Genomic DNA, 22464 nt, shown 5'->3' with positions numbered 1-22464 from the left:
CTTTCAGATGACTTATTATATCTACTACTGTGGGCAAGAATCTGTAGAAGAAGTGGAGTAGCCTTCGTACTCAACAAGAAAGTCTGAAATGCAATGTTTGGGGTATAGTCTCAAAAAGGACAGAATGGTCTCGGTTCATTTCCAAGGCAGACCCTTCATCATCACAGTAATCCCAAGTCTGTGCCCCAAATACTAACACCAAAGAAACTGAAGTTGACTAGTTTTATGAAGACCTACAATACTTTCTAGAACTAATAGCAGAAAAAGATGTGCTTTTCATTGTAAGGAATTGGAATGCAGAAATAGAAAGTCAAGAGATATCCGAACTAGCAGGCAGCTTTGGCCTTGGAGTACAAAATGAAGTATGTCCGTGGAATTCTCCAGGCAAGAAATTCGGAGTGGGTAGCCATTCTCTTCTCCAGGGGATCTTCCCAACCCAAGGATTAAAGCCAGGTCTCCTGCATTGTGGGCAGATTCTTCACCACTTGAGCCACCAGGGAAGCCGCAAATGAAGCAGGACAAAGGCCAGCAGAGTTTTGTTAAGAGAACACACTGGTCACAGCAGACACCCTTTTCCAGCAACCCAAGAGACGACTCTGCACATGGACATCACCAGATGGTCAATGCCAAGATCATATTGATTGTTCTTTGCAGCCAGAGATGAAGCAGCTCAATGTAGAAAGGAAAAACATGACCTGAAGTGGACTGGCTCAGATTATGGGCTCTTTATTGAAAAATTCAGGCTTAAATTGAAGTAGGGAAAAACCACTAGGCCATTTAGGTATGACCTAAATCAAATCCCTTATGATTATGCAGTGGATGTGACAAACAGATTCGAGGGATTAGATCTGGTAGACAGAGTGCCTGAAGAACTATGGATGGAAGTTCATAACACTTGTAGGAAGCAGTGACCAAAGCCATCCCCAAGAGAAATAAAGAAGGCAAAGTGGTTGTCCAAGGAGGCTTTACAAATAACCTCAGGAAAGAAGAGAAGTTAAAGGCAAGGGAGAAAGGGAAAGATATACTCAGCTGACCACAGAGTTCCAGAGAATAGCAAAGAGCGATCAGAAGGCCTTCTTAAATGAACAATGCAGAAAAATAGAGGAAAACAACAGAATGGGAAAGACTAGAGATCTCTTCAAGAAAATTGGAGAAATCATGAGAACATTTCATGCAAGGATGGGCATGAGAAAGGGCATAAAGGGTAAGCACCTCACAGAGGCAGAAGAGATTAAGAGGAGGTGGCAAAAATACACAGAATGATACAAAAAAGGTCCCAATGACCCAGATAACCACAATGGTGTAGTCACTCACCTAGAGCTGGGCATCTTGGAGTGTACAGTCAAGTGGGCCTTAAGAAGCATTACTATGAAGAAAGCTACTGTAGGTGAGGGAATTCCGGTTGAGCTATTTAAAATGCTAAAAGATGATGCTAGTAAATCATCTACACCAGTATGTCAGCAACCTTGGAAAATTCAGCAGTGGCCACAGGATTGAAAGTTTAGTTTTCATTCCAATTCCAAAAATGAACAATGCTGAAGAATGTTCAAACTACTATACAGTTTCTCTCATTTCACATGCTAGCAAGGTTATGCTCAAAACCCTTCAATCTAGGCTTCAGCTGTACTTGAACTGAGAACTTCCAGATGTGCACTCTGGCTTTCGAAGAGGCAGAGGAGCTAGAGATCAAAATGCCAACATTTGTTGGATCATGGAGAAAGCCAACATGTTTAGTTCTTGATAAACATCCACTTCTTCACTGACTATGCTAAAGCCTTTGTGTGGATCACAAAAAACTATGGAAAATTCTTAAAGAGGTGGGAGTACCAGGCCACTTTACTTGTCTGCTGAGAAACTTGTGTGTGGGTCAAGAAGCAACAGTTAAAACAACATATTGGTTCAAAATTGGGAAAGGAGTACAACAAAACTATATGTTGTTATCCATTTTATTTAACTTATACACATAGTACATCATGTGAAATGCCAGGCTGGAATCAGGATTACTGGGAGAAATATCAGTAACCTCAGATATGCAGATGATAGCACTCTAAGAGTAGTAAGTGAACAGTAACTAAAGAGCCTCTTGATGAAGGTGAAAGAGAGTGAAAAAACTGGTTTGAAACTTAGCATTAAAAAAACTAAGATCATGGTATCTGGTCTTACCACTTCATGACACATAGAAGGGGGAAGAGTGGAAGCAGTGACAAATTTTATTTTCTTGAGCTCCAAAATCACTGGATATTGACTGTAACTATGAAATTAAAAGAGGCTTGCTCCTTGGAAGGAAAACTCTGACAGACCTAGCCAGCATATTATTAATAAAAAGCAGAGACTTGACTTTGCTGACAAAGGTCTGTGCAATCAAAGGTGTGGTTTTTCCAGTAACTACCTGCAGATGTGAAAGTTGGATCATAATGTAGGCTGAGCACCGAAGAATTGATGCTTTTGAGTTGTGGTGTTGGAGAACACTTTTGGGAGTCCTTTGCATTGCAAGGAGATCAATCCAATCAATCTTGAAGGAAATCATCCCTGAATATTCTTTGAGGCTTCAGTATTCACTGTTGAAAAACAGACTTCAATTCTTTGGTCACCTGATGCAAAGCACCAACTCACTGGAAAAGACTCTGATGCTGGGAAGGATTGAAGGGGGAAGGAATAGGGGGCGGCAGAGAATGAGATGGTTAGATAGCATCACCAACTCAGTCACGAATTTGAGCAAACTCTGGGAAATAGTTGAGGACAGAAGAGCCTGATGTGCTACATACAGTCCTTGTGGTCACTAAGAGTCAGACTCAACTTAGCGACTGAACAATAACAACAGTTTTCTCATGTATCTTTCTAACCTCTCACTATTTCCTCAGTCAAATACTAATATGCTTACTGTTTCTGTAGATCTGGATTTTCTAGAATTGTGTATGAATGGCATTATAAAGTATATTTCCTTTGTCTAACTTACTTTTTATTCAGTACACTTACTTTGAGGCTTGTCCACATTGCTGTATGTGCCAATAGTTTGTTCATTTTTATTGCTGAGTAACACTCCATTGTACAGATAGCCCACAGTTTATCAATTCACTTGTTGATGTGTTGTTTCTGATTTGGGGTCTTGCAAATAAATCTGCTAACAACATTCATGTCCAAGTCTTTGTTCTGATGTTTTAATTTTTCTTGGGTAAGTACTCAGGAGTGGAATCCCTGGTCACATGCTAGGCGTATGCTTAATTTTTCAGTAAATTACCAAGCTGTTTTCCAATGTGATTGTACTATTTTATATTCCCATTAGCAGTGTATGAGAGTTCTAGTTACTCCACAGTCTCATCAACATTTGGTATTGTTAGTTTTTTAAACTTTAGACATTCTACTGATATATGGTTGTACCCCATTGTGGATTTAATGCAAATAAGGGATTTGCATTTCCCTTATTTCTATACTGAACATCTTTTTGTGTGTTTGTTTGCCATCTCTGTATCTTTGGTGAAGTGACTGCTTAAATTTTCACTCATTTTTCATTTGGGTTTTTCGTTTTCATATTACTGAGTTTTGATAATTCTGTACACACTGTGGATGTATGTCCTGTTGTCAGATAATGTAATTTTTAAATGTTTTGTGCCATATCCTCTTCTTAGTCTCTTAACAGTGTCTTTCAAAGAGCGATGGTTCTTGGATTAAGGCCAGTTTATCAGGGTTTTCTTTTATGTCCTGTGCCTTTGATATCATACTGAAGATACTTTCCCCTAACCAAGGGTCACAAAGATTTTCTCCTTGCTTTCTTTAGAAGTCTTTTCATTGCATTTTACAGTTAGCTGTCTTGTCTATTTCAAGTTAATTTTTATATATGGTGTGAGATAAAAATCAGGGTTTTAGCTTCATTTTTGTTTCTGGCGTATGGTCATGCGGATGTTCTGCCACGCTTGTTGAAGAGATTGGCTTTTACTCACTGCATTGCCTTTGTGTCAGTTTTTCAAAAATCAGTTTGGCGTACGTGTGTGGGTTCATCTTTGAACTTTATTCTGTTGATTTGTATATGTTTATGTCAGTATTGCACTGTCTGGAAATCAGAGTAATATGAGACTTCTAATTTCTTTCTTTCTTAAAATTATTTTGGCAATTATAGATCTTTTGCATTTCATTGCACATTTCAGAGTCAGCTGGTCAATTAGAAGAAAACCCTGTTTGTTTTACTTGTATAATGTTGAATTTGTAGATCGGTTAAGGGTGACTGCACAGTATTAAGTCTTTTAATCTATGAACATGATATATATATATCTATTGGTTAATTAGGTTTCAGTAATATTTGGTAGCTTAATATTGGTCTTGTGTGCCTTATGTCAGATTTTTCCCATTATTTCATGTCTTTGATGTGGTATTGGTTTTTATATTAATTTCTCTTTGTTATACAGAGATGTAGTTGATTTTTGTTTATCTTGAAACTCTGCTAAATGCATTTTGTAGTTCTAGTTGCATTACATAGAACATAGGATGTTCTGTATAGAAAAGTTAATACTTCATGAATAAAGACAGTTTTACTTCTTCCTTTTTAATTTAGATACCTTTTATATTTTTGTCTTGCTCTCTTGAACTGACTAGTCTGTTTACATGATTATTTGCATTAATTGATTTTCAAATATTAGACTAACCTTTCATTCTGAAGATAAACCCCACTTGGTCATGATTTGCTATGTTCTATATTGTTGGGTTTGTTTTGCTAAGTTCATGAGAGAGAGTGGTCTGTTTTCCTGTAATGTCTGTTTTTACTGTCAGAGTAGTGCTGGCCTTATGGGGTTTCCCAGGTGGTGCAGTGGTTAAGAACCCTCCTGCCAGTGCAGGGGACACAAGAGACATGGATTTGATCCCTGGGTGGGAACGATGCCCTGGAGGAGGAAATGGCAGCCCACTCCAGTATTCTTGCCTGGAGAACCCCATGGACAGAGGAGCCTGGTGGGCCCCAGTTCATGGGGTTGCAGAGTCAGACTCGACTGTACAGCTGGGCACCCACACAGTGCTGGCATTATAGGTGAGCTGGAAAGTCATGATACTGTGTCTCCTCAGATATTTGGTAGAATTTCATACTGAAGACATTTGGGCCTGGAATTTTCTTTGTGGTAAAGTTTTTACAAATTCAGTTTCTTTAACGGACACAGGGTTCTTTGGGTTATCTATTGCTTTTTGAGTAAGTCTAAGTTTGACTAGAAGTTTGTCAGTTTTATTGATCTTAAAGTACCTGCTTTTGGTTTCTTTGTTTTTCCTCTATTTTATTTTTTCCTTTTTTTTTAATGCTCCTTGTTATTTTCCTTCTCTGGTCAATTTACTTTTTTCTAGTTCTGTTTCGGTAGAAGGTGGGGTTCTTGATTTGCATCCTTCTGTAATGTTGGAAGATTGTATGGCTTTAACTACCTTCTACAGATTTTTGTATATTTTCATTTCCATTCAGTTCAAAATACTTTGAGTGTTTTAATATTATGTATCATGAGTTGTTTTGTTTAATTTCCATATATTTTTCTGAAGTTGTTTTCCAATTTCATTTCATCTTGATCCTGTAACATAATTTATATGCTGAGTTATTTTAAATTTATTGAGACTTTGGTGTCCCTATTTCTGCCTCTTTTCCCCATCCCTGTGATCCTTTTTTCTTGATAATAAGCTTATAAATTATTTCTTGTACAGTATTTTTTGTATTTGGCTTATACATTATGTTGAGGGTTGTTTCTTTATTGCAAGTCCCAGCAAGAATGTTCCAGGTGTCTATTTTTGGTTAATCACTGATTTTTAAGGTGATACTCAGTAAGTCATTTAACTCTTTTGTTGCCTGTTGAGGAGCTAAAGCCTGGGAGGAGGGAGGTGCTAACAGTTGTTATAAAGTGTGAAGTATTAAAACACCAAACAAACAAAAAAGCATTAGTTTTGTCTCCAAGGTAAAAGGTATTACTTTGTTATTTCACCTTTGAGCAAAGCCATGCAATTACGTTTCTGTTCTTCTCACTTGGTTTATAGGCTTTTTATGGAAATTCTCAATGACTGTACTGATGTGGACGAGATCAAATTCCAAGAAGATGGTTCTTGGTGTCCAATGAGACCGAAGAAAGAAGCTATGAAAGTATCCAGCCAACCATGTCCAAAAATAGAAAGTATGTGCAGAATGGCTGCAGAGAGCAAAGCAGTGAGACTCGTGTGTTGTTATCTGTAGCATTAACCTTGGCCATTAGAACTACTGTTAGGAGTTCACTGTGCTCAATTTACCTTTTGATCGTTACACATCTTATTTCTCCCAAATGGTTTTTCTTCTTAAGACATGTGCAGAGGTTTATACCACATTATAATCAGTCTTTTCATAGTATATTTTCCATATATAAAGTAAATAACCATCTAAATTGCCTTATTATTTTTTACTGAAGTATAATCACTGTACAATATTAAAGGGGAACAGTATAGTGACTGACAGTTTTTAAAGGTTATACTCCATTTATAGTTAATTGTAAAATGTTGGCTGTATTCCCTGTGTTGTACGACATATCCTAGTAGCTTATCCTGAACCTGATGGCTTGTACCTCCTGCTTGCCACCCCTCTAATGCCCCTCTTCTCTTCCCTCTTCCTGCTTGTAACCACTAACCTGTTCTCTGTATCTGTGAGTGTGCTGCTTTTTTGTTATATGCACTAGTTGCATTTTTTAGATTGCACATATAAGTGATTTCACATAGTATTTGTCTCTGTCTGATTTTTTTTCACTTTAGCATCATGCCGTTCAAGTTCATCCATGTTGGTGCAAGTGGCAAAATTTTTTTCTGTTTTTAATGTCTGTCTGTTTGTGTGTGTGTGTGTGTAGGTAGGTACACGCCATACCTTCTTTATCCATTCATCTGTTGATGGACACTTAGGTTGCTTCCATATCTTGGCAGTTGTAAATAATGCCATTATGAGCTTTGGGGTGCATGTATCTTTTTAAATTAGTGTTTTTGTTTTTGTTTTTCAGTATATACCCCAGAGTGGAATTGCTGGGTCATGTGGTAGTTCTGTTTTTAGTGTTTCGATAAACTGCTGTATTGTTTCCCATTGTGGCTGCACCAATTTACATTCCTACCAACAGTAATCAAGAGTTACCTTTTCTCCATATCCTCACCAATATATTGCCTGTAGCCCTTAGACTCATCTTAATATGTGGTGCTTGTTACAACATGAAAATTTATAAGTGACATTTCTGTGGATAGTTTTCCAGAATCGTTTTTAGAGTATCTGTAGGAGGAACCCCAAGTAGACATGTGGTTAGAGAGGCTGCATTTTCCATTAATGGAGAGTAGGGAAAGATGATCATAGGTTAGTTGGTTTAAAATAAAAAGGTGAGTTTAAAGCTCATTGCTTTGTGGGAAGAAATATGAGCCTGAGTTATTTAGCTCAGCCTTCAGCTCGCTATGATGTCCATGCTGAGTGGGGAAATTTAGGGCCATCTGAGAAATTGAAACCTGTAGGTGAACCTAGTTTCTTTTTATCTGACATAGTCCACTCACTGAATTTTGTGCTGACTGTGTTTCACATTCTGACAATGTAATGAATAATAGGTATTCAGAGTAGGAAGAGAGGAAAAAGTAAAGGTTTTATGTCAGTATTAATCATTCTCCTGTGTTGTTATTGAACCTGTGGGAATGATCAAGGTTTCCCTCATATGTGAGAAAAATAGTGATTTAATTAGTTGCTACTGCTTTTCCATTATCAAGTAGCATGCATTTTCTACTAAGTAGTGAGATAGTTGGGGGTTTTTTTCAACTGATATTATCAAGGTGAACATTTTGTCCAGTTCTGGCTGGTGGTGAAGAGCTTATGTATTCTTTGATATAAGCACCAGTGCTTTGTTAGAATGGAAGTGTCTGATTCTGACTTAGTACTCCCACGTCTGTGAGAACACACAGCCAGTAAAGCCACGTACTCTTGTCTACGGCTAGAGACCAGCCCCTTAACTCCAGATGTCTGTCTATAACGTGCGTCCTCACCGGGGGAGATAGTGTGAGGAGCAGGATCTACACAGATCTACTGGCAGTCCTGGGGAGATAACTCGGCAGGTGCTCTCTGAAAGAGGTTTTGGTCTTCTCACAAGGCATAGTGCTCCCTGTCTCCTCGGTAAGCAGTCGTTTTATAGATGGATGTCTGAAGTTAGAGAGTTAGTCTCTGTCCATGGGACAGAGTGTGGACTTTGTGGGCTGTGTATTCTCCAGGACATGCTACACAGTTTAAAACTTCAGGCTGGAGCTTGTGTTACACCTCTCACTTTATTTCCCCCCCTCTGTTCTCTCCATGTAGCTGCAGCTGTCCTCAGTAAGCCTTGTGCAGTGACTGTAGCCAATGAGGCAAGCAAGAAGAAAGTGGATGTCATTGACCTAACAGTAGAAAGCTCTTCTGATGAAGAGGAAGGCCCTCCTGCCAAAAGGAAATGCATCTTTATGTCAGAAACACAAAGCAGCCCAACCAAAGGGTTTGTGAATTTATAGTTCACTATTGTTTATTACACTTGGAACTAACTGTTCTTGGGTTAGGTTTGTAAATGGCTCTTGGAGAGTGGCATAACTATAGAGGGCCATTTTAATTTGTGTTCTGTTCAGTTGAAATATTTTCAAATGAGCGTGTTGTTCATGGGAAAGCAAATTTTGATGAAGATGATACTCCCATCTTTGGGAAGTGAGGATTGATATCTTCTCATGTCTAAATATTTCATATTGAACACTTTCTGTTATTTTCTTGACTCTCTTTGTGTAAGGAGTAAATTTGGCATCACAGACCACCGTGAGGAAGTGAAGTGTGTGGAGTGTGTAATTGGCAATCTGACTAGTGTGGATTCTAATTTTGACACCATTGCTTACTTGTTCTGTGATCTTGGATGAAATATTTAACTTGTTTGAGCCTCCTTTTCCTGTTCTGTAAAATGGGGTTAAATAATGCCTACCTCATAAGGTTATATTCAGGTTTCAATAAGATAATGCAAGAGTTCAGCCTGATTCAGGCCCATGGTAATTTTCTCAGTAAAAAATGATTGCCTTCCCTTCTCACCCTCTCCAAGGCACAGTGTGGGCAAGTAAATGTGGTCTAGCGTTTATTTGTAAGGCATCTGGCAGAAGCTGTTGCTGACATAGTAAGTGACAGGTTTAAGTAATTCGCAATAGATACTTCTGAGAGATTTTGGAACCTGCAGCAAAGTAGCAGAGGGTTCTGTCGACTGACATCCCATGAGCATATTATTTCAAAGTTGGGTGTGCCAGTCTTATCTTTTGACCTCTCATTGCGCTTCTTTTCTCTAATGGCTTCTTGGGGTATAATTTACATATCGTAAAATCCCACATCTGAAGTCTTGAGTTGCACAGTTCAGTGGTTTTAGTAAATTCGTAGATACGCAGTTATCATCACAACTCAGTTGTGGAATATTCTCAACACCCAGTAAACATCTCTCATGTTCGTTTGAGTTAATCCTCATGCACACTCCAGTAGGCAACCATTGATCTCCTTTTTATTGCTATAAATTTGCCTTCTCTAGGCATTTTATACAAGTGGAGTTATATTCTCGGTGCACTTTTGAAACACTCCGTTTTTACGTTAACTTTTGAAACCAGGAGAATTAAAGCTTTCTGTGCTGCCTTCTTCACTGTTAAAATACTTGTATTTCCAGATGTGGTTTCCACATCACAGTGAGAGTGCATTTTTTTTTCTTAGTGGAACTGAAAATGAAATAAGTATTTCAAACTAGGATATTTTTCTGGGATGCTGATCATTTATGGTTTCTTTCAGACAATTTGGTTGGCACTTCTAGAATTTAAAGATTTCCCTGGTGGCTCAAAAGCATCTGCCTATAATGCGGGAGACCCGGGTTCAATCCCTGGATAGGGAAGATCCTTTGGAGAAGGAAATGGCAACCCACTCCAGTACTCTTGCCTGGAAAATCCCATGGATGGAGGAGCCTGGTGGGCTACAGTCCAGGGGGTCGCAAAGAGTCGGACACGACTGAGTGACTTCAGTGTCAGTGTCTAGAATTTAAATGATAAAAAATGAAAATAGAGTTTTGAAATGTTTACTGGCTTATATGTGATATTTCCAGAGTTTAGTCTCTAATGAAATGCTTTAGAACACGCTGGGGAAACATAGGTTGCACAGTATTACATATATAGTTAGATGGATTCACACCAGATTGAAGGGTTACTGTCCTCTTGGAGGTTATCTCTGGTGGCTCACCAACAGGGTCATCTGAGATGACCTCACTTCACTGAGGAATCAGGACAGTTCACACCTGTGATCAGCTACCACAGACAGAGATGTTGAGTCTCATTTAGGTTAAAAAGGAAAAACCTAACATTTAGAGTATAAGGTGGAAATTTGTGACTGAGTCAGCAACACGTGAAAATTTTGGTTTAAATTGTTAGTAAAGTGCAGCTACCCCGCTCATTCCATGAAACTGGCATAATTCTTAATACCCAAACTTGACTTATACATTAACAGCCAAACAGGAAAACTGTTATGAAACAGGCTTACATTAGGAAGATCGATGAAAATTCTGAATTCAGTCTTGGTAAATTATTTAATAATATATTAAAATGGCATCCTTTAATACCAAGTAGAGTTTATCCAAGAATGCTTTATAATTAGGAAATACATTGATAAAATGGATCTTGTCATAGACAACTAAGCCCTCCACATCTGTGGATTCTGGCAACTGTGGATCGTCACAAATGGCTAGAGGAAAATTTATTTTTTGAAGTTTCCAAAAGCAGGAACTATTTCACATAGCATTTGCATTGTATTAGATATTATAAGGTATAAAGTAATCTAGAGATTAATTAACTTATGGAGGATGTGCAAACACTACAGTATTTTAGGTAAAGGACTTCAGTATCTATAAATTTTGGTATCCTTTTGGGGAGAGGGTCCTTGCACCCAGTCTGCTGTGAATACTGAGGGACGACTGTATATCATCATCTTAATAGATGATGACTTTCTGTAAATTAACACACGCTTAGATAGAAGCTCTCTGAAGTGTCAGAATTCACTTAATGGTTTACCACTTGAGCTGATTTGTTCTTAGATTGCATTAATAAAAGAAGCAGTATCCAGGATACATACCCATGCCAGTTCTATTCCGTTTTAGGCTAAATGACTTTCACTTAGACTGTTTTAGTCAGGGCTTTCATCAAGAAGGGTGTTAATGAGAGCAGCCAGAGGAGGGAAAGAGGATGGTGAATGGTGGAAACTAGCCTGATGGATGAGTGGGTCTAAGGACTGAAGCTGTGAAGCCAGGAGAAGAGAAAATGTGATATTTATCTTGTAGGTCTTGAATGGGAGTCACTGATGAACTGGGTTAAGTTTATTCTTTGTTATAGCATTTGGCAGATACAAGGCCAGTAGAGGAATGATACATGAAAACTTTCCATTGGAGTTTTCTGAACACTAAGAACGTTGATGTTTTGTGTTAAAATCACATTTTCTGTGTTAAGGTAGAGTGGATGCCACTTGTGCAGGCGTCACAGTGGAGACCATACTGTGGTTATTTCATCTGTGTAATCCCTTCCAACTCTTAGATTTTTTTTTTTTTTTTTTCTGGTTTTGTGTCTGGTCATTGTTTTCATGTCCTACCTTTTGTGTCAGCATCTGGAAATTTTCCCTAAGTTGTAAATTTATCATAGGGCTTCTTAGTGTTAGTAAGCAAATGCGGAATAGAGGGAAAATAAGACTTTTAGAAAACCTCTGGTGTTTTTCTAAATTAATAGATAATTTAAAAACATTATGTCCCTACCCCATGCATTGAAAATTGAATGATTGCTTTGTCATTAATAAAGAGGTATTCTCAAGACAGGAAACAAAGATTGGAGATAGATTAAGAATCACTGCATCCGTGAAATTAAAAGATGCCTACTTCTTGGAAGAAAAGTTATGACGAACCTAGATAGCATATTAAAAAGCAGAGACATTACTTTGCCAACAAAGGTCCGTCTAGTCAAGGCTATAGTTTTTCCAGTGGTCATGTATGGATGTGAGAGTTGGACTGTGAGGAAAGCTGAGTGCCGAAGAATTGATGCTTTTGAACTGTGGTGTTGGAGAAGACTCTTGAGAGTCCCTTGGACTGCAAGGAGATCCAACCAGTCCATCCTGAAGGAGATCAGTCCTGGGTGTTCGTTGGAAGGACTGACGCTGAAGCTGAAGCTCCAATACTTAGGCCACCTCATGCGACGAGTTGACTCATTGGAAAAGACCCTGATGCTGGGAGGGATTGGGGGCAGGAGGAGAAGGGGACGACAGAGGATGCGATGGCTGGATGGCATCACCGACTCGATGGACATGAATTTGAGTTAACTCTGGGAGTTGGTGATGGACAGGGAGGCCTGGCATGCTGCGATTCATGGGGTCGCAAAGAGTCGGACACGACGGAGCAACTGAACTGAACTGAAGAATCATTCGGAATTGGTAGCAGAACTGAATCTTTTAAAATATTTTTATGATCATGAAATGGGAACACGTGGTGAATTTCAGGTTGATAGATAATAATTCAAGTTATTGAAATTTCAGACATCTAAGTCTGGGCCAAGTATGATGAATTTAGTGATCTAGTACTGTAGAATACTAATATTTGCTATCTAGCAGTATGCCAGCAATTTCCTTTTGTACTGTGAAATTATGTTGTTCAGTCACTAATTCATGTCTGACTCTTTGAAACCCCGTGGACTGCAGCATGCCAGGCTTCCTTAACCTTCAGTATCTCCTGGAGTTAGCTCAAACTCATATCCATTGAGTAGATAATACTCTTCACATCAGGTGCCCAAAATACTGGAGCTTCAGCATCAGTCCTTCCAATGAATATTCAGGGTTGATCTTGTTTAGGATGGACTGGTTTGATCTCCTTGCAGTCCAAGGGACTCCCAAGAGTCTTCTCCAGCACCACAGTTCTTAAGCATCAATTCTTTGGCACTCAGCCTTCTTTATGGTCCAACAGTCACCTCTGTACATGACTACTGGAAAAACTGTAACTTTGACTGTACCGACCTTTGTCAGCAAAATGATGTCTCTTCTTTTTTATTAATAATGTGCTGTCTGGTATCACTGACAGAAATAGAGCTGACTTGAGGACAAGGATAATGACTTTCTATTTAAATATGATGAACTGAAGGTGACAGTAAACAACCTCTTAACATTTTCAGCTATGTATTAACTGTGTGACTTTGGGAATTCTCTAAGCTCAGTTTTCTCATCTGTAAAATAGAAATAATTATAATGTGCAACTCATTAAGTTATTGTGAGGATTGAATGAAAGAATGGCAATGACAGTACTCAGGAAAGCATTGGAAAAGTGACATATTTTGACCATTGTTATTATTCATCTTATATATGACAAACTGCCCAATAAATCCTTTTTGTTACATGAAAACAAAAAACAGACAAAAAATAATATGCTGTCTAGGTTTGTCATAGCTTTCCTTCCAAGGAGCAAGCATCTTTTAATTTCATGGCTACAGTCACCGTCTGCAGTGATTTTGAAACCCAAGAAAATAAAATCTTTCACTGTTTCCATGTCTGTTTGCCATGAAGTGATGGGACCAGGTGCCATGATCTTAGTTTTTTGAAAGTCCAGTTTTAAGCCAACCTTTTCACTGATATTATGCATAAAACTATAAAAATTTATATGTGTACATAATACATAATGTACATATAGGCCTGTGTGTGTATTTGCCAGTCCTATGAGAAGGGGGTACAAAGCTTTAAAAAGTGTTTTTATTATTTTATAGCATCACATACTTAAACCCACAATTCCACCAGACATAGCCATTTAGATTTCACCATGGTTCCTATTATTCCATATCTATAAATACATCTGTTTTTGCACAGGCATTATAGTTGTTTAACTTTCCGAATGTGATCTTTGTGATGCTTCTGATTGAGACAAAACTCTGCTACCAGTAGGTAATTTGATAATCCTAACAAATGGTGAATTTTACCCATTCTATATAAAGTTGAATTTGTGTTAATGTTACACAGCTCAGGCAATTGGATTTAACTTACAGTAAATTGTTTGATTTTTCAGATGTTTGCTGAGATTGTAGATGTTGATTTAATAATTTGTACTGTCACTGGATTGTGACATTTTCACATGTTGTATTGGTGAAACAAGGAATAGCTAATCACTCAGTTTTATGTTATGAGAGCTGAAGATGTGCAGTGGTTGAGGGTTACTATGGTGACGAGTACACTGGGACATTGACCTCACTTCTGTGCAGGTGTAAGTAAAGGGCCAGGGTGGGAGAGTGAGTGTTGTTGTTTTCTGTGAATCTGATCCAGATTGAAAGGTCAGTTGAGGATCAAGAGAAAAGACAGTCTCCAGTGTGAGATAATCAGCCACTTTTTACACCCCCTTGTGAGTACTCATATATGCCAGTCTCTATTTCCTTCTTACTCCCATGACCCCATGCCCCAGTTTCTGATACACATTCCTGTGTGGGAGGTAGGATCATGTGTAATTTGGAAACACTTCTGGTGATTTCCTGTTCTACTTTTATCCTTGTAGAGGACCAGTGTCTTCAGACTTCCAGAAGAAGATGTGCTTTAATATAACATACATACTTGAGCTATCAGGTTTTCTCCTTCCCCCTCCAGAGCCCACCTTTGTGGTTTTAGATTGCCAGGTAACACTGGCATCCAAGAAGCCTCCTGATTCTGACTGAGGCAGGTTGCTCTTTTTGTCCGTCTTCACCTATGTCTGGAAAATGTGTTTTGAATTACTTAGCTTATGTTATTATCTCAAGCATACTGTATTTCCTGTAATTCCCAAATAGATGAGTCTAAGTTCACTTGCTTTTCTGGGTCTAGCAGTTGCCAACACAGCCATGTAAATCCTCTCAAGATGACTTCTCTTTCCTCCTTTCCAATTTCATATGTAGTTTTGAAAAATAGTACAGATTAACAGGGCTTCCCAGGTGGCTCAGGTGAAGAATCCTGCTGATGCAGGAGGTGCCGGAGATGCTGGTTTGATCCCTGGGTGGGGAGGTTCCCCTGGAAGAGGAAATGGCAACCCACTCCAGAATTCATGCCTGGGAAATCCCATGGACCAGAGGAGCGTGGTGGGCTACAGTCCATGGGGTCTCAGAGTCAGACGTGACCTAGCGACTGGTCACACACATGCACGCGCTGTTTGTATCCGACGTGCCTCATCTTCGTAGTGGTCCCTTCCCGCTGTGGAGATTGTGCCCCTCTCACTGGGCTCACAGTGGTTTACTGGTGGTGCTTTGGAATGCTAACCTTAATGTCCTAATGACCTCATGTCCAGGTGTCCCCTCCCCTACTCTTCTCTTTTTTCCCCTCAAATTTAAAGTTTTATTTTTCAAAATGTACAGTGGGGGACCTGTCTATGCATCTTTATTGGAAGCTGGGGCATCTTCACCTTTGGTATTTCTGGTTTAAATTACTCTACTCTGTGCTTTGAAACCACTTTCATGGATGCTTTACTAAGTAGCTCTTGAAGGGCTGCCCTGGCCAAGGAGCTGTGAGTCTTCAGTTTCTCGGAGACGACTGCTGAGGTTTTAAGCTTGTAGTCAGGAACTGACTCATTTGAAAAGACCCTGAAGCTGGGAAAGTGTGAGGGCAGGAGGAGAAGGGGACGACAGAGGCTGAGATGGTTGGATGGCATCACCGACTCGATGGACATGGGTTTGGGTAAGCTCTGGGAGTTGGTGATGGACAGGGAGGCCTGGCGTGCTGCAGTCCATGGGGTCACAGAGAGTCAGACACGACTGAGCGGCTGGACTGAACTGAGTGAGGAACTCCCTTAGTCTGGCGTATGTGGCTTTGTCGGGAAAGACTAGGTTATTGAGCTTGTCCCATATTTTGCCGTTGGCCTTGCCCCCAGGGTTGTTCACTGGGCGTCTTTCCTGGCTGGCTTTTTGGCATCGACTTTTTCTTGTCATCCTTGGGTGGCATCTCAGAGATTGGAGAGCAGCTGCGACCCCTGCAGCCTCACTGAGGTGTTGGACAAAAAGATCATCAGCCAGAGGGTCCGTGACGCTGCTTCGTTTCTCTGGACTAAGGTGTAATGAGTATTAAGTGGCAAGAATGCAAAATCATTTCTCTTTTTTTCCTGAACTTCTTACAAAAATACGTTTAACCATATTGCTTCTTAAAATTATAAAGTAATTATATATATACAGTGTGTATACATATATGTATAAAGACCAATAATAAAGTGTATCTTAAGTATATTTAATTTGTGTTTTTAGTGGCATGAACAGTGAATTTCAAAGTCATACCCTTGTGAAAGAGTAGATGGTGTCATGGTAGCCAGTGTGGCTTAAATCCTGATTGTTTTATTCTTAATCTACTTTCTTTGCTGACTGCTAACAGCTTTTATCAGACTGTCCGGCTTTAGGACTGTCTTTACTCAGGTGATTGCCAGATAAGAGTGCTAATAATTAACACCATTCATGTTACAATGGAAGGAATTATGGTTGAGCTATAGTAAGTAGCTTTACTCATAAAGGTACCCTGATTTAAAACAAATTTTAGGAGTCTTCTATTTTATTTCTAAATTTCTTTATATATAACTTACTAATATCACATGCATGTTACACATACATTAATAAAAGCCGTGTGTAGTGTATATTCCTATTTGTGGTTCAGAGTTCTATGTTTTGCTCCAGCCATGTTCTTTATGTTTTAGTGCCACCTTGCTCTTATGTCACAGCTGTTATTGAGAGGCAACATATGTTCATGTTAAAGTGAAGACTGTTATGAAAGGAGAGTGAGTGGAGTTCTGTGTAGTGAGTAGCTGCCATATAGTTGTTTTGAAGCTTAGTGAACTTACGATTGAGAATGCCCGGTAGTACAGCCCTTCTCTCCTGTGAACTAACAGCCAGATTGTTTGTAATTTCCCATGCTATTTAAAACAGGGTTCTCATGTATCAGCCATCTTCTGTAAGGGTGCCCAGTGTGACTTCGGTTGATCCAGCTGCTATTCCGCCTTCATTAACAGACTACTCAGTACCATTCCACCACACGCCAATCTCAAGCATGTCCTCAGATCTGCCAGGTATGTGAAGAGTTGTTTTGTTTTTTACCAAGTTTTTTTTTTTTTTACCATTTATTTTTTTAATCTTAATCTGTGAAGCAAATATAATTTAAGTATCTTAAATAAAAATGCAAAGGAAATTGCTAAGAAAAGAGTTCCTGTGAAGGTGATGCCTGTTTTAAATAGTAATCACGTTCAGTTGCTCTCCCTTTAACTACTGAGCAATCTGTAGATTTTGTTGGGAGGAAATAGAGTAGGATAGGGGGAAAATTTTACAGAATTTATTCTCCCACATAGAGAATGTACCACAGAGAGACTTTCTCTTGGTTTGTTTTTCATGGATGCTTCACAGGTTAGGGAGAATTCTCATACTTTTCTTTTCTGAAAGCGCATCACTTCTTGGTAGCCCATCACAACTGCAGAATATACTTGTGTACTGTGAGGTCAGGTTGCCTACCAACTTTACCCTGTAAAAATAGGATCTGCCTGCTCTTTTCCCACAATACTCCTGAGTATTTAGGGTTATCCTTTAAATAAAAAAATTTTTTTTAATTGGAGGATAATTGCTTTACAATGTTGTGTTGGTTTAGGGATATCTTTTATATATATGTTAACAGTTAAAAACTTCATGGCTGCCTGAGTTACCTTAGTATCAAGTTTTTTCATAGATCAAATTGGCACAAGTTTAGAACCAGTGACAACTAGACTTCCCTTCTCTCTGAAGGGCCCTTTTATTGAAATTCAGTTACCTCCTCCTGTTATTAGTTTCCTTTTCTGGATTCAGGAAGTTAATTTTGACCTGTGATTTATTCTTCTTGACCCTCTTAGTAAGGTCTTTATATTTTAAGCACAATATATATTCTATCGGGTAAAATTTGTGTTGTTGGAACAGTTGATAGTTGTGTAATCTGGTCCGGTGTAATTTTGTCACTTGAAACTTGTTCAGAGTTTATTCAGTTGAATATAATTTATTGGAAAAGAGTAGACTAAAAATAGTGTCCATCAAAAAAAATGTTAAAAGCTCTTTGGTTCTTTCATATATCTCCTCCACATGTTCTTTGGGAATTGGTTAGTTTTAAAAAAAAACTGTTTGTAAACCCAGCCAGCACCAGTTACAGAGTCATTGCTGATACAAAGCTTGATCTTGAGTTACAGGTGAAGTTTCATGGTCCGTTAGAAAGAGGGAAAGTCAGAGTCTTAATTCCTAACTGCCATGTTTGTTTTAACTGTGGCTAGTTTTAAATGAAGTTGAAAGGTTTCCACATGTCATCTTAGTATGTGTTACAAATAAGCATTCCAAAAGCATTCATTTCCTGAAGATCTTGAATTAAAAATTAATCCTGAGAAAAAGGATAATGAACATTCTCTGTTTACTAAGTGACTCTGGCCATTTAGCAATAGAATAGATACAATGTACAAATCACTTGTTCTGTTTTTGAATTGTGTGATTTTGGATGAATTTTTAATTTCAGAGAATTTGTATTTCAAAATTTGGGCATAAAGTCAGACTATTTACTTTATAAAATGTACAGATTTGAGAAAAATGCAATAAAATACGTTAACTGTGTATTTCATAAAATACATTTCAAACTGGTAAGAACTAAGACTATTATCCAAGACTGATATTTAGCCATTATAAGCTAGTATAGTGATACTGATTATTAAAATGTTAAAAGACTTTATTAGTTGATAAACAGAATAGAATAGGATCTATTGTACTTTAGAGAGTTACCAGTTTACTGTCATTCATGAATTATGTAGTAGTATCTTGATCTAAATAGTTTAGTTTTTATTTGGGTTTTACTGTTAATATGCTCTTTTGTAATTAGTAATTACTTTGGGGATTTTTTGTGCATAATTTTATGTAATTAGTCATACTGTACAGAGTTTTGATTTTTATAAGTTTAATAATTTATAATAAAATATTAAATAGAATACCAAGAATTGAGAGATGACAAACTCTTAATACATTTCTTAAAATTCCTTTTAAACATCATAAACATGAATCTTCTGAATCTGCAGGAGAACAAAGAAGAGATGATATTAATAATGAACTGCAGCTTGGAACATCTTCTGATACTGTGCAACAGTGAATGCAAAAATAAAACATAATTTGTATTTGTGGAATGGAAAACAGCTTGATTATTTCACGAAAAAATATGACTGCCTTATTATTGCTAGTGCCATATTGTCAGGTGTGAATGGTGCTCAAAAGTTGTATCATTAAAATTTGAAAGTGCTAAACATTTACATATTTAATCATGTAGCAGTTATGTTTTGTTAAACTTCATGGCTCAAGTAAGTAAAATGTGTTGTTATTAATAAGACATATAGTCAGTTTCACATGAAGAAGCATTTAAAATCTAAAAACTACAGATTTATCAGTATTGAGAAAAGCATTTAGAATGTACCATCATAATTTTTAAAACTACCTGCTTTTTTAGTTAAAGATAATTATGAAATACTTAAGAGTGAAAACACAGTACAACATATCATTGCAGTTCAAACTTATGGTGAAATAAGAACAGCATTTTACTGAAGTTTTATAAAATATTAAGGCAATAATGTTTTAATCACTGTTCATGAAGCTTCTTCCGTTTCATGTAAGAGTTTTCATAGTCTATACTTACAAAGTAGAATTATAAGACATTGTTGATAATAGTTTTTTAATAGGAGGAATAACATCTGAAATACTGTGTCAAGCTTCAGTGTTACTGTTGGAGAGAAAATGGTTTCAGTGAGAAATATTTACATTGAAACATTACTGAATTTTGTGTAGACAGCATCTGTATAATACAACTAGGGAGATACAGTGGGTTTCAACCAAAATTTCAGAAAAATTTCTAGATACTTTTATTATGGCGTTGTATAAGTTATCATATTCAATTATCCCTGGATGAGATATCAAAAGATATAGATCACTTAAATCTCTTAAAATATTTTATTAATAGATTGTTAGCACACATGAAATGATCATCCAATAATAGAAATGCTGAATATATAAAACTTTCAGATGATATTATAAGGGCTGGACAGATTTTGAATTACTGTTCAGCTGCAGGAGAGAGAGGATTTACTCAGCAGTATTACTGTGAAGAGAAACTCTCTTACTGAAGTACATCACCTCCTTAGTATCACTTTAATGGGGAACTCTTTGGAAAAGTTGGTTATGATTCCCTTTGTCCAGTGGTGGCTCAAATCTTGTATCTTATAGCTAGTGATAGGCATAAGAAATGACAAGTCATGTCAGCAGTTTTCAAAAATCATTTAGAAATTGAATGACTTCTTTCCAATGATTGGTGCTACAGCTTGTATTATTCAATAAGTATTATCATTATACCCTTATTTAGAGATTATAAGGGAATAAACTTACTTAAACATCTGATTTATCAGTTATATTCACACAGGTTATTAAATATTTTAAATATCATTTCCCACTAATATTCTCTATTTAGACTAACAGTCCAGTATCATAGTATAGTCTATTACAATTGCTGTACTTGAGGTGATGTTGAATACCAGGCTATAAAAATTCATAGAATAAATAGAAATTGGCCTTAGTAATCTTACACCTAATATATGATTTTTTTTTTAAATGTTTTAGAATTTATTCAAGCAAAGGTCTAGGGGAACTGACCTTGAAGTTTATTGTTAGACTTTTCAGATGTGAAGATTTTATTATTTATTGTTATAACTTTAATATTTCAAAACAGTATTACTGGGCAACCTTTTGTCACTTTCCTATTTCTAAAGTGTAATTGGAGGATCCCGAATCTTTAGGAAACTGCATTAGCTTATAACCCAGTACACGCTTTCAAGACTTAGCTTGTTAGTAAGCAGCAGCTATGAAGTGCTTGCTTTATGCAGCATGTTGAACTGTGTACTACTCCTTTTGTTGTGGGAACTGGGGGACAGAGAGCTGTCCGTGAAATAGACATTTATTTGTTTAAGAAGTGATATTTTAGATGAAGCTTAATGTGTATTTCTAAAAAATAAATGTGAAGTGTCTTAAGAGGCTAAGCATGTTTTTTTTAATGTCTCAATCCAGATGATCATCTCTTCATTTTTTTGCTTCTCATTCTGCTAAGTGAAAATTTGCTTTGACTAGTTCTATTTAAATTTTGGACTCCTCTACCCCTTTTAAGCCTCTGGGGATAGTTTTCCCAGTTGTTTTGTCAAGACATATGTACATTTTTGGGTTTTATGCACATAAATATCCTGAAATATCCTGATTGTGGTAGACCTTCCCTACAGCAGAATGGTAAGGACTTAACCCAAATGTTCTATGACTTAAATAAAAAATGATTTGGGGAAATAATTCTTGTCTCCAAAATATGAGACAACTATTAACAGAACATTTTTGTTTTAGGTTTGGATTTTCTTTCCCTTATTCCAGTTGATCCCCAGGTATGTATCCTGAATTTAAGCAACTAATTTGTATTGGATTGTTGGTTGTGTCACTAACTAAAAATGACCAGTTGCATAAAATCAGGACAGTCAACTCTCAGTTACTTAAATTGATGGAAAGAAAGTACTTCTATAAATATTTCACAATTTTACTTGGAGGCATGACGTTGTTTTTGTTTATGATATTTTGACCTTTACTACTAGCATTTTAAATTATTTTTTGTTTAGTTTAATATAATCATTTGGCATTTCTTAACAAGCATTTGAGTGATTGAAATGAGGGGAAGCAGTGCTGGACAACTGGAAATGTTGAAACTTTGTAGAGAGAATTTGTAAAACACTTGCTCTGTACATAGAACATGGCTGAAGCTGATTAAACAGATTGAATCATTAGCTTGATTCTTCGTAATTTTTAAAGGCAGTCAGATTCAGTCCTTGAAGAAGCCCTCACCTAAAATTGCTGTAAACCAGCCTTTCGTGTTTTCTCTGTCAGAGATAAGAAACTAGTATTCCAGTGTCCCACCATGACGAGCTTGCAATGAGCACAGACTCCACTGATAGGCTAATAGCAGAGGAGGAAAAGGCACAAGGAAAGCTGATGGGAAGAGCAGACAAAGAGACTTTGAGAGAAGCATTGAGAGTAGGGGCGGAGAGAGGAAGAACCATGGATCACTGCTTTTGTAGGCCTTTCAGAGTCAGCTGACCACAGGTTATGTATCAGCTTCCTGGCTTAATACTCTGTTTGATCACACAAACAGTACTGGAAGTTTGGGCCCAAGGTGACAGGCACAAAAAGAGAAGTTTCTTTTCACCCTAAATTGACTTTGTTACATCAGTAGATTCTATAGCAAAATATCTATGTATTTTTCTAGGAGATAGATTCTTCAGGATTAACTGATTTTTATGTGAACCATCCTTTTTTAAAAAATCATCTTGGAACCTTGAGGGTTTTGATTTTATAGGCTATTCAGCATGCTTGGTGTCAGGCTAACTTGCTGATAAAAAAATACCTGGAATTGATAATATTGATAAGCTGTCCTTACTG

At 37.5% G+C, this 22464-nt stretch overlaps 2 protein-coding genes across 9 annotated transcripts in view; one reads left to right on the top strand and one right to left on the bottom strand.

Annotated features, from left to right (window-relative positions):
- PIAS2 (protein inhibitor of activated STAT 2) overlaps window positions 1-22464 on the top strand; it is a 98461-nt gene that overhangs the window by 67004 nt on the left and 8993 nt on the right. For 6 of the 8 annotated variants that reach the window (XM_065932651.1, XM_065932646.1, XM_065932645.1 and 3 more), the window contains exons 10-13: window positions 5992-6125; window positions 8288-8459; window positions 16894-17033; window positions 21382-21419. In XM_065932651.1, coding sequence (XP_065788723.1) covers window positions 5992-6125; window positions 8288-8459; window positions 16894-17033; window positions 21382-21419 — 484 coding nt within the window. Of the gene's footprint in view, window positions 1-5991; window positions 6126-8287; window positions 8460-16893; window positions 17034-19034; window positions 21029-21060; window positions 21274-21381; window positions 21420-22464 lie in introns of those variants that run through there. The other 2 variants (XR_010662906.1, XM_065932650.1) reach the window with 2 other exon arrangements.
- On the bottom strand, window positions 15414-16871 carry LOC136166308 (small ribosomal subunit protein eS25-like). Its single transcript, XM_065932426.1, has 2 exons — window positions 15743-16871; window positions 15414-15576 (listed from the first exon to the last, which is right to left on the bottom strand). The coding sequence occupies exons 1-2, from the start codon at window positions 15913-15915 to the stop codon at window positions 15414-15416; spliced, it is 336 nt and encodes a 111-aa protein (XP_065788498.1). The 5' UTR covers window positions 15916-16871.

This window comes from Muntiacus reevesi, chromosome 4, assembly GCF_963930625.1.
Source record: "Muntiacus reevesi chromosome 4, mMunRee1.1, whole genome shotgun sequence".
NCBI lineage: Eukaryota > Metazoa > Chordata > Mammalia > Artiodactyla > Cervidae > Muntiacus > Muntiacus reevesi.
Note: the sequence above shows the minus strand (reverse complement) of the source record. Positions and strands in the feature narration are given on the sequence as shown.

Excerpts from the sequence above, each read along its gene's own strand:
- LOC136166308 (XM_065932426.1), bottom strand. The coding sequence starts at position 15,915 with ATGACAAGAAAAAGTCGATGCCAAAAAGCCAGCCAGGAAAGACGCCCA. Across the intron at positions 15,577-15,742 it reads CAGTTCAGTCCAGCCGCTCA|CTTCAGGGTCTTTTCAAATG; the intron begins GTCGTGTCTGAC and ends ACACTTTCCCAG.